The sequence below is a fragment of the Maniola jurtina genome, chromosome 10, assembly GCF_905333055.1.
Source record: "Maniola jurtina chromosome 10, ilManJurt1.1, whole genome shotgun sequence".
NCBI lineage: Eukaryota > Metazoa > Arthropoda > Insecta > Lepidoptera > Nymphalidae > Maniola > Maniola jurtina.
The window spans coordinates 14605606-14620086 of record NC_060038.1 but is presented as its reverse complement, the minus strand read 5'-3'; the positions used below and the strand labels follow the sequence as shown (position 1 = coordinate 14620086).

General features: G+C 39.4%; 1 protein-coding gene across 4 annotated transcripts; it reads right to left on the bottom strand.

The window, feature by feature from the left end:
• Nucleotides 1-756: 756 nt before the first annotated feature.
• LOC123868758 (lipid storage droplets surface-binding protein 1) lies at nt 757-11914 on the bottom strand. 4 transcript variants are annotated; one of them, XM_045911358.1, is made up of 9 exons: nt 11768-11914; nt 7476-7591; nt 6779-6964; nt 6304-6499; nt 3761-3951; nt 3068-3249; nt 2625-2691; nt 1983-2081; nt 757-1607 (listed from the first exon to the last, which is right to left on the bottom strand). In XM_045911358.1, coding segments are annotated over exons 1-9 (1146 nt in total). In that variant the 5' UTR covers nt 11769-11914; the 3' UTR covers nt 757-1499. The 4 variants fall into 4 exon arrangements, with proteins under 4 accessions (XP_045767314.1, XP_045767315.1, XP_045767316.1 ...); XM_045911359.1 differs by having other exon boundaries at nt 3761-3939; XM_045911360.1 differs by having other exon boundaries at nt 6304-6484.
• Nucleotides 11915-14481: the final 2567 nt, after the last annotated feature.

Genomic DNA, 14481 nt, shown 5'->3' with positions numbered 1-14481 from the left:
GCAGTGAGCACTGTGGCACTGATCTCCTCAGCATGAGAAGGCTTAGGCCATAGTCTGCCACACTGTCCTAGTGTGGATTAGCAGAATTCACACACCTTTGAGAACATCATGGGGAACTCTCAGGCATGTGGGGCTTTGTTGAAACAAAAATACTATAAATTCTGTCAATCACAGCACAGTAATAATTGAAATTTTTGTAATGATTGGTGCAGCTTTTTCGTAATCGACCTGCTGGTTTCCTCACGATATTTTCCTTCACCGTAAGACTTTAAAAGCGTTAAGCAAGTAACTAATATTTTATTGCTTGACACAATAACTATGACATAGGACTTCGTCTGTGATGGCGTTTGCTGGCGCGCGTGCTGTGCTTGTTTGGAGTGTTTTTTTTATTAAGAGTGGCTGGTTTTTGTGTTAGTTGGTGTTTTTTGGTGGTGGAACTGACTGGGAAGCGCTCTAAAGGGGCGCCGCGCGTATGTCGGCGGGCGCCGGTGCAGACGGAGTCCATACTTGTATAAATTCAATAACTTGAAAATATCACAAACTTGACATTGGCTAATCAGAGTAAAGCCAGATTTAAAGAAAAAAAAAAAAAAACTATGACATATTAGGGGTACTGGGGCTGGGGGCAATCCCGGTCCTCCCAACCGACGCGCCACCACAAGGCTATTGCGACTCTAATAACAAATTACAATGAAATATAGTTACGGTAGGTAAGTATAAGAAAGTGTTTCAGAGAGAAAAATAAAAACGCTGCTGTATTAATTAATTCTGCGTATATTCATTCAGTAAAAAAAAAACAACATATTAATATAAATCGTGCCTATACAAATTTCCTAAAAAATAAAGGTCGACTTATTAGCTAGATTGGTAGTACTTTAAAAAAAACTTATAGGTATAAAATATGATTAGGTAACTAGTTAGATTTAGCCGGTCTAGCTTAGTTTAAAATGTAAGATATATTAGTTTTAGTTAACGCAAATACCTAACTACCGTTAAATTGACAAATGAATCATGATTAGGTAATATAATTAATTGTAATTTGTAATAACTAAAATTATTAATGTAATTAATTAGGTAAAAATTGACGAATAGATAGGATAGGAGTTTATCTAATGAAAGCTGCGAGTGATTATTTAATGTTTTCAGAAAACTGGCAACAATGCGGCATATACAAACTTATTTTTATAACCTCGCCTTTCATAACTTTGTTTTGATACTAAGTAAATTGTTATCCTCCATAGCAAAAATACATAGTTAGGTACGTGATAGGGTTAATGAATAAAAATTATGGTAAGCAACCAGAGTAGATAATTACAATCAAAATATAAAAAAAATATATATACATCAAATACGTTTACTTAAAGTTAGGTAATAAGAGTATGGAGGTGCACAACCCAATTTTCTTAATATTTGCCGCCATTTTTCACTAAGCTTTCATTAGACAGATTCTACAAAAGTTGGACGATGGTTCGACGTATCTACATTCTACAATCTATGGTCTAGTTGACGCCATTGAAGGTCGCCAGGTCGTCCCTCTGCTCGTACACAGAGCGCGGCGCTATCTTCTCTCTCTCTTCATTGCCGGCCACCAGCATAGCGAGGTGCTCCTGAAATGCAAACATTATGCTGCAGCACAGACCACCTCCCAGGCACTGTATCTACACACGACTAGATACTGTATATATGTGTATACTGTATAGTCGTGTGCTAGGTACTACTTTTATAAAGTACGCTGATGTACCTGCGCAGAAACCCTATTTTGGAATTGCGCGAAAATATCTCAACCAATCGTAACGCACGTCCGTCTGCCATTGGCCGATACGCGCCATGTTTCGTACGCGCGAATCATGAGCGAGACAGGCGACTCTGTTATTCTTGTGTCTAATATCTTATAATATCAAGCAATAAGGTCTGTATTTCATTGGTGTACATTCGTTTTAGTCGGTGTTTTCATAAAACAATATTTACGAAAGTCTTAATACCATATAGGTCTTGGAGGTGTCTTGCAGCTGTTTCAGCAATTCCTGAAGCCTTTTGCGCAGCCCACGCACTTCCGTGATCGCGGTCTCCACGGGCAAAGTCTGCAAACATCAAGGATTGTTGGCCCAAAGTTTTCAGGAAATACATTTAAAAAAAAAAGTTTTTTAAATTGCAGGATATAGATCCTTGCGCTTGACGATAATCATGCCAATGATGAGGTAAGATGTAAAAGCCCATAAGGGAAAAAAAATAGAGTGCGCTTGCCTAGAAGTTATCTATTTACTCTGTACGGGAGCTGTGCTGTGCTCGACCGTAGCAATAGGGAAATTTCCCAACAGAGCGGTGTTGTGCTCGGTAGCGCCAGCTGGGCCGACGGTTATGCGTTGAAACTTCTATATATAGTCCAATTTGGTAAACGCTCTGTCAATGCGATTGAAAGTTGCGTGTTTCTCCTTGAGTTTTTTCGATTAAGCTACCCGTGCTTCCATCTAGGCCGTAGGTCGTGTATCGAGCGTTGTTGATTGATTGAGTATAGAGGCGAAATCTTCTTGCGAATATGGCAACCGCTACAACTCTATCTTTGAAGATACAATCGGTTTGTATTAACTGCATGTACTCGTACTTTTCTCAGTAGGTCTACATACCTTGAGTAGAGCATCCGCAGCTGTGGACAGGTGTCTCGTTACCATGGATAACCCTTGGCGGATATTGCTGCAACAAAATATAACCATATTAATATGTTCCATCGTCTTATTTGATCACATTCTGCAAAGATAAGACATTAGCGATACAAAACTCTCGATTCTAACCCTCAAGGAATTGGCAATCTCTCGGAAATTTTATATAGGCTGACCAGCTTATGCCCCCGACTTTGTCCACGCAGACTACTCAAATTTCGCTATCTATTCTATTGAATTTTCAATAATCCTTTTACAGCAGATGTCTATACATCATATGCCTGCATGGAAATTTTCAGCCCGATCCGTCCAGTAGTTTGAGCTGTGCGTTGATAGATCCGTCAGTCAGTCAGCTTTTCCTTTTATATCTTTAGAAGAAAAAAATGATGAGAGATTAGGATAGATCATACTTAGGCAGGTCCGTATGTGTGTAGTTAATCAGGTGTACGATCTTCCTGGCGCTCTCTCTGGACAGCAGCACCAGCAGTTCCTCCAGAGTTGCCGGGCGCGCTTGGTTCTCCGGCTCGGGCCGGCTCAGGGACGCGTACAGCTCCTTTGCTTTAGCCCACGCGAGGACTGGGTCTGTTGCCACCTGTTTCAAACCAAGTGTTGGTAAGTCAGCATTAGGTTTGTCTTTACATCTACTACATGTCCTGCAATATTCTATTAGGGACAGAACTTGTGCATCAGATTCTCATTGTACCAATCCTTACCAGAATATACAGGTTGATCCGTGAATACTATTTTTTTTTTCTTCTTTGTATGTTTCCGCTTGGCTATAACTATAATCTAATGACGGAGAATTATGACTAGACTTGAGCCCTTGACAACTTAGGCGACCGGTTAGGTTACCAGACATTTCGTTGGCTGAAGTTATCCACATATCGTCTCTAATAGATGGCGCTAATCTGGTATCTTCAATCATGACTGAATATGAAGTAACCTCGGAAAACCATAATATTATTCTTACAATTTCCAAGATACAACGGTACATTCCCTGCTGACTACTCCCGTAGAAAATTATGACAAATGGGGAAATAGAGCTATCCAATCGACTCTAGACTAGGAGGAGAGATAAGTTAATTAAAAGAAGAAGCCCTCACCAACTCCGCAACATAGACCAGCACGTGTATCTGCTCCTTGATGGCCTTGGCTTCGGCCAGCGCCTGGCGCGTCAGCCGCCGCTGCAGCTTCTTGCGCAGGCGCACGCCGTGCTCCACCGCCTGCGCCGCGCGCGCGCGCCCCGACTCGTCCTTGCTGTCCACCACGTCCGCGCCCGTCACTATGATCACCACTATTGTAAAGTTTTAAAGCTGCAATCGCTAACGCTATCTTCTTAGTGTTCCGTACCCAGAGTTGACTCTAGTAGGGCCCGGGTGCAATCAATACCCTGACACCTAACACTTAGTTCAAAGTAAGAACAAAAATTCTTGCAATCTTAGATGGTAGGACCGGGGTTTTAATAAATCCCGTGGAAAATACTTATTTGACTTTTGGGTTAAAAAAGATTCGTCTTCGGGATGCTACAGCTCTGAATCAAACGTCAGAATCGGTTAACGTATGGACCTTAAAAGATCTCTTACAGCTACACACTTTCACATAATATTATTATTGTAGAAGTACCTACAACTTCATTAAATTAAGTAGGTATCTAGGTACTTATACCTAATTCTTGCTTTTCATTACTTAGATATTGTAAGTCAACAAATATACCTAAGTATAGTAGCGACGGGTCAAGATGGCAATCATAGTATGAGGCGGGAGGACGCGTCGCACACCCGCACGTCGCCCGCACTATCCCACACCAACAGATTGCCATCTCGACCTGTTGCGTACTATATCAACCTAGGCAAATAAGTCCAACCTAGGTAAATAAGTCATTACTTTGACTTGTTCATAAACAGAAGACCGTGGAATAAAATTAGTATTTACATTAGTTTATCGTGCTAACTATGTCATGTTTATTTCGAGTTAAATGAGTAATAGCCAAGTAATAGTTGATAGGATGGCAAGATATAGCAAAGAACAGCGCCCCATGCTTCAGCGGACGCAAAGTCCAGCAAAACGCGTGATTTGTTATTGTCATTTGTCATTCGAACTGGCGATAACCCGAGATAATGCTTATTACGGTAAATGCCACTCAATACACTCGATAGGACACCGGATAGGGTTAACATTATTCTATACTAATACTAGATTTTTTTTTTTCGTTTCCAGTAGGTATATGTCCATCTGCGATCGGCCCTCCGGCCATAATTAGATTTGGGGAGTTGTGAATTTATTAATTTAGGGGGCATTCCAATAAATGTCCTCCCCTTTCGTGCTGTAAATTATGGAGCATCATCTAGCAATACTAGAAATAGACGACTAAATACTAGTTTTTAGTTTTGTTTGTATAGGAACTAATCTCTGGAACTACTGAACCGATTATGAAAATTCTTTCACCAGTAGAAAGCTACATTATTCCCGAGTGACGAAGGCTATACTTACTTATTTTATTTTCAAAAAAAATGAGACATCCGTGCGAAACTTGTAATAAGCTACCCGTGCGAAGCCGGGGTGGGTCAACAAATAGATCGTTCCTCTTTATAATACATAAGTATTTAATATTTATCCATAGTTATACCTATCTATCCTATGTTACTTCTAGATAAAGCAGGTTCCAAAACCGAAAATTATCGATTATCGATATCGATTACGAATTATTGATTACAATAATTTAGAACCTACCTTATTACAGGCAAACTTACTGAGAGTACCTACTGATAGGCCCTATCAGAATTAGACATCGCTCAGACGAAGACTCAAATCACCAAAGTTCAGGGATCAGTATCGATTTGACATTAATATAGCCAATTACATAGAGGGTTGTCTGTCGATAACGTTTTGTGGTTTATGCAGTGTCTGACATCATTAATTGGAATAGTTTATTCCGCTTCATTTAACTAATTAGATATAACTATTTAACTTGCAATTCGGCCTTCACAGTATCAATATTAAGTCGGTTTCGGCTAGGACGCAGGTATTGCTCCAAGCATTGCCGCAAAGGAAACTATTCTTTCTACTGGACATAAAGTCAGGGTTTGGTTTCGCCAGCCGCTCCGATTGAATTGGTAAAAAATACGGTACCCCGTATTTTGTTTTTGCAATTACGGGTGTCTGTATTGTCATACTCTGAAACACTGGGTAACCCGTAAAATACGGGACATCTGGCAATCCTAGCAGTCATAGCCTAAGAGAGAGTTGAGACATCCCATTGGGGGGTTCGAAGTTCGATCAGGCACGCACCTCTAACTTTCCCGAGTTATTTAGGTATTGTGCATCTTGAGTAATTAAATTTTACTTGCTTTAATGGTGAAGAAAATCATCGTGCGGAAACCTGGACGTCATATTGGGGGCACGGGAGTGCCCCTGCCATAGAGTTTTCTATAGTGTTCTCAAAGATGTGTCATGTGTGGTGTGAAGTCTACTAATCCGCACTGGACCAGCGTGACAGACTGTGGCCAACCTTTCTCTTTCTGCCTGAGAGGAGACTCATTTAAGTATTAAGCTGGCCATGGGTTGATCATGACTGCACATTTATACCCGACCATAGCGTAGTCGAGTAAAAGATAAACACCTTCCAAAATCACCAAAACAATTTTACCGTCCGCAGCATCTTGGTAATCAGGCGGCAGGTACTTGTCGACGTACTTGTCAGCCGTGGACAGCGCCCTGTCCAGCGCGCTGGCGGTCACCGCGGTGACCCTGGAGTCCAGCACCGCAGTCCCCAGTTGCTTGACGGAGTCCGCGCGGCGCAGTACGAACTGACGCGTCTCCGAGTACATCTGACGATGGGCAGACTAGGTGAAGACATTGGAAGGCGGTTGGAATTCAATTCAGAGCAAAGCGACTCTTTTTTAAACGAAACTCAACGAAACAAGCTAAGTAGGTACAGTCTGGTACAAGTTTTGTTGTTCCTATTGTTACACTTTTAGCCATAATAGGTAACACTGCGATAATTTATGATTCCCTCCGTGTGTATTTAGGTTTTAAAAAATTTAAGATGTATTTGATTTCGTTGTTCTGTTGTGGCGTGATTGAAGGGTAATCCAATCTGAAATTGTGCCAGTGCTACTCACATCTTGCGGTGGCAAGTGAATCGAAGGCACCCTTCTCTCGACGACATCTAGCGACATGCACAGGAACTTGTCGAGCTGGTGGATGGGCGTCTCCAGCATCTGCACCGCGGGCAGAGCCAGCTGCACTCCCGTGGCGAGCGATCTCTCTCCCAGGGATAAGTACCATCGTATGATCGGGTTTGATTCCTGAAATATAAGATTTTTGTTCGTGAAATGTTTTCCGCAAATATCAATCTGAATCTTAGTGGCTATATTAATTAGGGACCTATAATTTATTTGCCTCTACAGAAACTGACAAACAACAGCTTGACAGTGAAATTCCTCATTAAGTAATTCCCTGACTTTAATATCATCATGAAAAGCACTAAGTACTTATGCCAAATTATAGTTAATTAGCCTCTCAGATAACCTGTGCTCCTCTTCTTTCTAGCAAGACTTCTATATTTTCATCCTACAAGATCATATTTGACTTATGCTTGTTTCATTTCCAGGATTGAAGCTCTTGCCCATTAGGCAGCCTGACTGTGTCAACCAGACAGGCAGCGACCACCAACTCGAATCCAACCTTTGATTTTCGAATTCGATGAGATGCGAATTTTATAGATCGGATTGGCTGCCATAGCCTGACTTCCTAGTGCGCGAGGATTCTTATTTCGCTGTATGAGATCTTTTTGGCAAGAATGATTAATTTGCGTACCCTAATTTTAGTGTAAATCTTCTCAGTGACTTCAATGCCAGACTCCACTATTGGTATGTTGGCGACCCGCTCCAACGCCTCCAGCCGCGGCAGACCTGGCTTCTGGACTTTTGTCACTGCAGACAAAAATGTTCCTTTTAATAAAAGAATAGAATGGACTGGAACAGAATGGAGCGAAATAGAATGGAATAGAATAAATCTGAGTGGAGTGGAGTGGAATAGAATGTTGCGCAGGCCACGCACTTCCGTGATCGCGGTCTCCACGGGCAAAGTCTGCAAACATCAAAGATTGTTGGCCCAGAGGTTTTTCGGAAAATAGAATAAAAAAAAATTTTTTATCGCAGGATAGGCTTGCGCTTGACAACAATCATGCTTTATCGAAAGCAATGATGAGGTCTATGTACTAAGATGTAAAAGCCCTTAGATAAATAAATAAAACACAATAGAATTCAAATAGAACTCTCAAGTACGCAGGCTCCCTTACAATGTTTTCCTTCACCGTTTTATTTACCAAAAACTAGATACCTACATATATAAAAAATTAAGTTAGATGGGCGGTCTATCGATCCGGAATTTGATTTATATTATTTTAATAAACATAATAAACATTATAAATAAGATACCTATTATGAGGAAATATTATTTAATTAAGTACTATTTTTTATTTTGCAAAGCATTGATAGGTATATTATTATCATACGGCCAAGCAGGATCAATTGCAGGTCAAAAGAAATTAAAAGTAATTAATTTACGTATAAAGTATCGAGTTATTTACTTGATAATACTTTTATTCTCATTATTCATTAGTAATTTATATTGTTTAACATATTTACAAAAATAGTACAAAAACGATATCCGTCTAAGTGATCATTTATGGGCATGGTGCCCAAGATCCCAGGGCATTATTCTGTTGGAGCAATCACCGAGTTTCTCGCTGGTTCTTCTCATTAGAAAAGGGCAAAGGAACTCCAAACTAGTGATAGATGCATTAGACGATTCAAAAGTAGCTGTTGTAGAAGTTTATTTGAATATAAATAAATAAAAAATTGCCTCTCTGGATTGTTATGCTTAGCTGAGTTTTTATAAAATGTGTCGTTTATCTTAAAAATGTTTAAATCAGTGCGTAAGATTCAAATAGATTTGAAACTATCAGATCCAGTCTACCCTAAATTCTTGTAACTTTTAAATTCTAGAAACCAAATTATTTTCTCGAAATCTCTTAATTACTCAAATGATTTTAGTTAGGTATTTAGTACCTACGGTATACCTTCTTAATCTAGTAAGTAATTCTTAAAAATTTGACTAACCTTTCGGCTCTTGGCTCTGCTTGACAGCCTGTAAGTATGCTTCAGCCTTTTTAGCAATTGAGCCTGTTGCTCTTCTGCTGATGGCTGCAGAATGGGTTTCTGCGATATTCTTTCTATAATTCCCAACTGTCATGTTGGTTCGATCGTGGCAAACTTTTTTACGCAAGAATATTTTAGTTAGTAGAAAAGTTATTGTGCCTAATACCCACGGATTTTATTTTTAATTTTTATTTTAGTCAAATATGTTTACAGTGTATTTTCACGTCGCAAACTGATTCAATACCTATATTACGTACTCTACAAAGGTGAGAAGAGGTTATCTATCTTCTTTGGAACGCAAATCGATATTTTTAGGGTTCCATTACCTTAGAAGGAAAAAAGGGAACCCTTATCTAGGATCACTCCGTTGTCTGTTTGTTAGTCATATCTATCAAGACGGAATTATACCCTATAGGAAACTCCCCATTCATCTAGATTCTAGAATCAAGAAATTATGCAGGTAGCACTGGCTAGTAGCACAAGTAAAGGGCAAAAATCCGAAAACGGTGAATTTGTGGTTACACCACAAAAAAAAAGTTTTATTTCTTATATGATAGTAGAGAAGTGAGAACCCTTCAAGCACGAGTCAGGCTCGAACTTGACTAGTCTTTATTTTGTTACTAATTATAAAATGAGGGCATTGCCACATCGCTTTTAATAAAGATTACGTAAATGTTAGCGAGATCGACATAATACACGGATCTTTAAACAATTTAAAATTATTATCTACAAGGGTAAATGACTAGATTTTTTAAGTAGGTATTATCAAAAGGTTATATTACCCAATATCTAAAATAGACAAAAATACAGTAATGTAGATCTCTGCGTGTAATATTGACGCCAACTTTAGGTCAAATAATTTTAAGTAGTTATAATTTTTATCTTCGTTTCCTTCAAAAATCTGTCTGGCTGCCACAAACGTAACTCGGGTAGCGGAATTTGCCGCAAACTATTTACAAACAAATAAACAGTAGGTACGCGCGACCCGGAACTACGCTGTTATCGCCAGTTTATCAGTACTATGCTGTGGCAATGCAACAAAATTGAAGATCAGAAAGGAAACACTTTCAATCTCAGTTCAACGAACGTCACGAAACTGGAAGAATCAATTTTGAGAATCTTTTCAGCGCAGGTTAAAGGGGGAAGGAGGAGCAGGGGATGGATTTGGAAAATCAAAATTGAAAGGAAGAGAAGGTTCATAGTCTACCACGCTGACGAAATGCGACTTGGCAGCCTTCATAATCACATAACCTTTGAAAACATTATCAGGCACGCATTATCCTCAATATGTTTTCTTTTACCGTAAAAATAAGTAAACTTAATAATTGCTTGACATGAACATTATTTCTAAAATTTATAAGTAGGTAGCAGGTACCTACCCGTCGTGGTTTGAAACCCGTATTCCTTGAATAGAAAGAAGGATGCTAAGGATCAGGATATGAACACATATTTTGAATGTCATTCCGCAGTGTAGATTATAGCTAGTGCTATTTTTATTATTACAATATTAATATACCTAGTGTGTAATCTGTGCAATAAATTAATCATATTTAATTGAAATACCTAGATACCTACACATAATGAAAAATGAAAAAGTGACCCTCGACCCGGACCATGCCGTTATCAGTAGGTACTATCTCGACAACACAAAAGCGAACAAACTTGAACTTTACGGAAATGCTTCCTAACCGTGAATGATTGCCTGCCTGCCTGCTGCGTGATAGACCTATGGACTTATGGAGTATGGATATGGTGCAATAAATGTGAAACAGGAAGATTAGGCAAACAAAATATTAACAAATGCCTACTACCTACTACGAAAATTGACATTTACGAAAAATATAATCTGTCCATGTGATCATTCATAGGCATGGTGCCCAAATCTAAAGTGCCCAAGAAGCTGGTTCTAATGTCTCTAATTCGTTTTTGCAGCGCTTACGTTTGATACCCTCTGGTCATCGGATACGAATTAATGCTGTATCCCAGAAATCCCAAGAGTCTTTAAACTAATTAGCGTTAGCTCTTAGACCCTAGTGTTTATTTAGCCCAAATGCTAAACCTAGCTAATTTTGTTGAAGACCTAATCTCTAAACTAAGGTGGTAAGTCTAAAATTATATATTGCTATCTCTTTCATAATGCTCTCTGCAAATAGTGATAGCAATAGATTTAGGCCTGTCAATTTAGTTAAGTAAGAGATTATGTACCTAAGCAAAATTGTAAACAAGCTTAATGACTTTTGGGCTAAATGAACAATAACAATCTTGGCCCAAGAGTTTATTTATTCATCCCAAAGGCGAACGGGTAATCCTGGCAACTGACCAACACATCAGGTTACCCAAGATTCTTAGGATTTCATGGGACCCGATGACCATGAAACCCAGAGTCTCAAACGCAAGCGCCGAAAAATTCAGTTTCTACTAAAGTACCCTCTTATTTTTAAACAAGATTAATAAAATACTTCTCCTTTCTCCTCCAACTAGTTAAGTGTACTGAATGCTTGTGGATAAGGATACGGCAGAAGACAACACTTCGGTTTTAGGCCCTAAATAATCTAGATAAACGGTCTTCAACCTAGAGCTAAGTATTTTTATTTTTTAATCGGCTGGATGGCGGTACCCACAGAAAACGTGGCTGCGATACTAAGGGGCCGCCATACAAAACGTAATTACAAGTACGCGTGTGCACTCATTCGTATTTTACGATTCGTATTTGATGTAATTTTTACGCAAAAATACGTATCGTATTTTTACTAAAACGAATCGAATACGAATGAGTGCACAAACGCCGCACTGCCACTAAATTTTTCGAGAAGAAAATTCGCCAAATTCGAGAAAGGGTAGTCGTGTTTTTTTTTTTTTGAAATTATAACGCGGATTGTTATTTAAATGTTTTTAAATAATATGGAAGGAAAGAATGTTGTTAGAAATGAGTAAAAATGCACTTACTTGTGGTATTGTCGCAGAGGTGGTAGGTATGTAGGCACGTTGTTGGTTGGTGGTGAGTGGAGAGTGCAAGCCTGCTCTAATACCCCTGTCTAACGGTCAACTGATACGCCGCGCCGGCTTCCGACTGAGCCGACCACAAGCTCTGCATGCGCAAGATACCACGCGGATGCTTACGACCGACACGGACTTTTATAATATTATACCACTGAACGAAATGCCCTAAAAAACCGTACGGAACCCGTCGTGTGAGTCGCACACGATGGGTTCCGCACCATCATACAAGATAACGCTATGAACTTTTTATTTTTTTTATTTTATTTGTATGGTTGGCATTTTTTTCTAATATCTACTATTTGTTGTTATATATAAAACTAAATGATGCCCGCTACTTCATTCGCGTGGATTTAGGTTTTTAAAATCCCGTGGGAACTCTGATTTTACGGGATAAAAGTTGCCTTGTCAATTTCTGGGACGCAAATGAGCTCTGTCAGTACCAAATTTCATATGAATCCCATTGAATTGGTTAAACGGATGGGCCTTTAAAAATCCCACGGGAGATCTTTGATTTTCCGGGATAAAAAGTAGCCTATGGAACTCCGGTCCACCACTGACTGACGCGGACGTCTTCACCAGTAGGTTATTATCACTTAGCTATCGTCACGTCTTCGATAAAACATGAATTGAAAAGGGCCCTATTTAAAGTGACAGCAAATAAATAGTAATTTGAGTGCTTACGAAAATAAAATTCTAAAATTAAAAAATAACCTAATCCGCTGTCTGACAACTAGTCAAATCAGTAGGTATCTTTTTACTAAACATCAAAACACGCGCTTAGTATGCGAGCGTCTATGAAATTCTTGCATGTGACGTCACAATGATATGACGTGATTTTTTAGTTTAATCAATAATTTAAAATAGTGGATTTTATGTATTTTGGAAGACCCTCTATTTAATAATAACTAAATAAAAATAATTTATTTTTGGTATAGGCAAATACCGTATTGAAAAGTCCATATCGCTCCTGTATCAGTGATCAGTAAATCATGTCGTTAAGTCTCGGCAAAGTCCGTCCGAGAAAAGAATACAGCGATAAACTAAAACTATAAACTAATGATATTGATAACTCACTTATGTTTACACTTATAGGTTTACGCTTGTCATAATTTGATACAACGTTATACAAACCTACAAGTTGATAAACAAGATACAGTTCAAAAACTAAAACCACTTTCCCTATTCAAAATGGTTACATTTGGCTTGGGCTGGGAGTCGTGTCGAGTCGGTTTCATGCTTTTCAACTAGAAAAGTTATTTTTGAGTTATCACCCCAAGAACGCGGAAATTTTGGAAAATTGATGTTCTTAAAAAATATGCTTCATAGTTAGTTTTTAGTTTGGTCCTCCTACTTAGCATATTTTGTAGAAATCCGTTTTTTTTGGCCCATATTTTTGGCGATAAGTCGATAACTCAAAAACTACTTTTCGGACTTAGCCGCTGTTAGCAAAATGACGGCAGTAGATACATGATAAGTAAGTATTAGGTACCTACTGACAAAACCAAAAACAATGACAGAAAATCTTTATGATAATTATCAGGGTTCACCGATAATAATGGCACTTCCAATATCGATAAGATTATGTACTTTAAAATGCTGCAGAAATAAATTAATTTCCGCTGTCGGTCCTGCCCTTGAAGTCTCCTTCAAGTTACCACACACACAGTCTCAAATCATTTTAGCAAGAAAATACCTACCTACTTTCCCTAAGTTTCTTTGCATTTTACCCACAGATCACGATATACCAGTCTTTTTTTTTTATTCACTATAGGTAAGCGCTTGACCACAATCACACCTGATGGAAAGTGATGATGTGGTCTAAGATGGGACGCGTTTACCTAGAAGGTGCCTATTCACTCTTGTTTTAAAGATACCCGTATTGTAATTGGTAGGAAACACAGATCGCGGAAGAGTATTTCAAACCTTAGCCATGCGTATGAGGAATGAAGACGCAAAACGTTTCGTGCGACAGATGGAATGTCGACGACATAAGGATGGAAACTCGCCCGACGTCTTGCGGTTCGGTGGTAAAATGGTGAAGGAGGGACAAGATCGAAAAGTTCCTGTGCACACTCTCCGAAATATATCCTATAAAACACGGATAAGCCGGCGACCTTACGGCGGTGATCGAGACTGAAGTTTCGCCAACAAAAGAGAGTCTTCGCCTATAAGTCTCCTAGCTCGACGGTCAACGGCATCCAGAGCCGCTAGTTGGTACTTAGCGGAGCCATCGTAGAGGTGACTGCAGTACTCCATGCACGACCTGACTTGTGCTTGATACAAAGTAGTCAGTTAGCGCGGCGTAAAGTACTGCTTGACCTTGTTAAGAATGCCTAGTTTTTTTGCGGCGGTCTTGGCTTTGGCTTCGATGGATCTTCCGAAGTTGATGTTAGCCGAGACGTCGAGACCTAGGAGATCTAGTCTGAAATTTTACCAAAATTAGGTAAGTAAGATAGTGCGCGACAGGTCGAGACGGCAATCGGGGTATGAGGCGGGGGGACGCGACGCCCCGCACACCCGCACGTCACCTACGCTTTGCCGAACCGCGTTAGCGCGGGGTTTGCTACGTTTACCCCTCTATGGTTGATCATGATGAATTAAATGTAAATATTTTAAAAATAGTTTGTAGGCCAGATAGGTAATTAAAGATTTTTCAAAGT

Coding starts and splice junctions, on each gene's coding strand:
- LOC123868758 (XM_045911358.1), bottom strand. Junction 6,965..7,475: donor AGATTTACACTAAAATTAGG/GTACGCAAATTA, acceptor CTTATATTTCAG/GAATCAAACCCGATCATACG. Junction 2,082..2,624: donor CTGCGGATGCTCTACTCAAG/GTATGTAGACCT, acceptor TGATGTTTGCAG/ACTTTGCCCGTGGAGACCGC.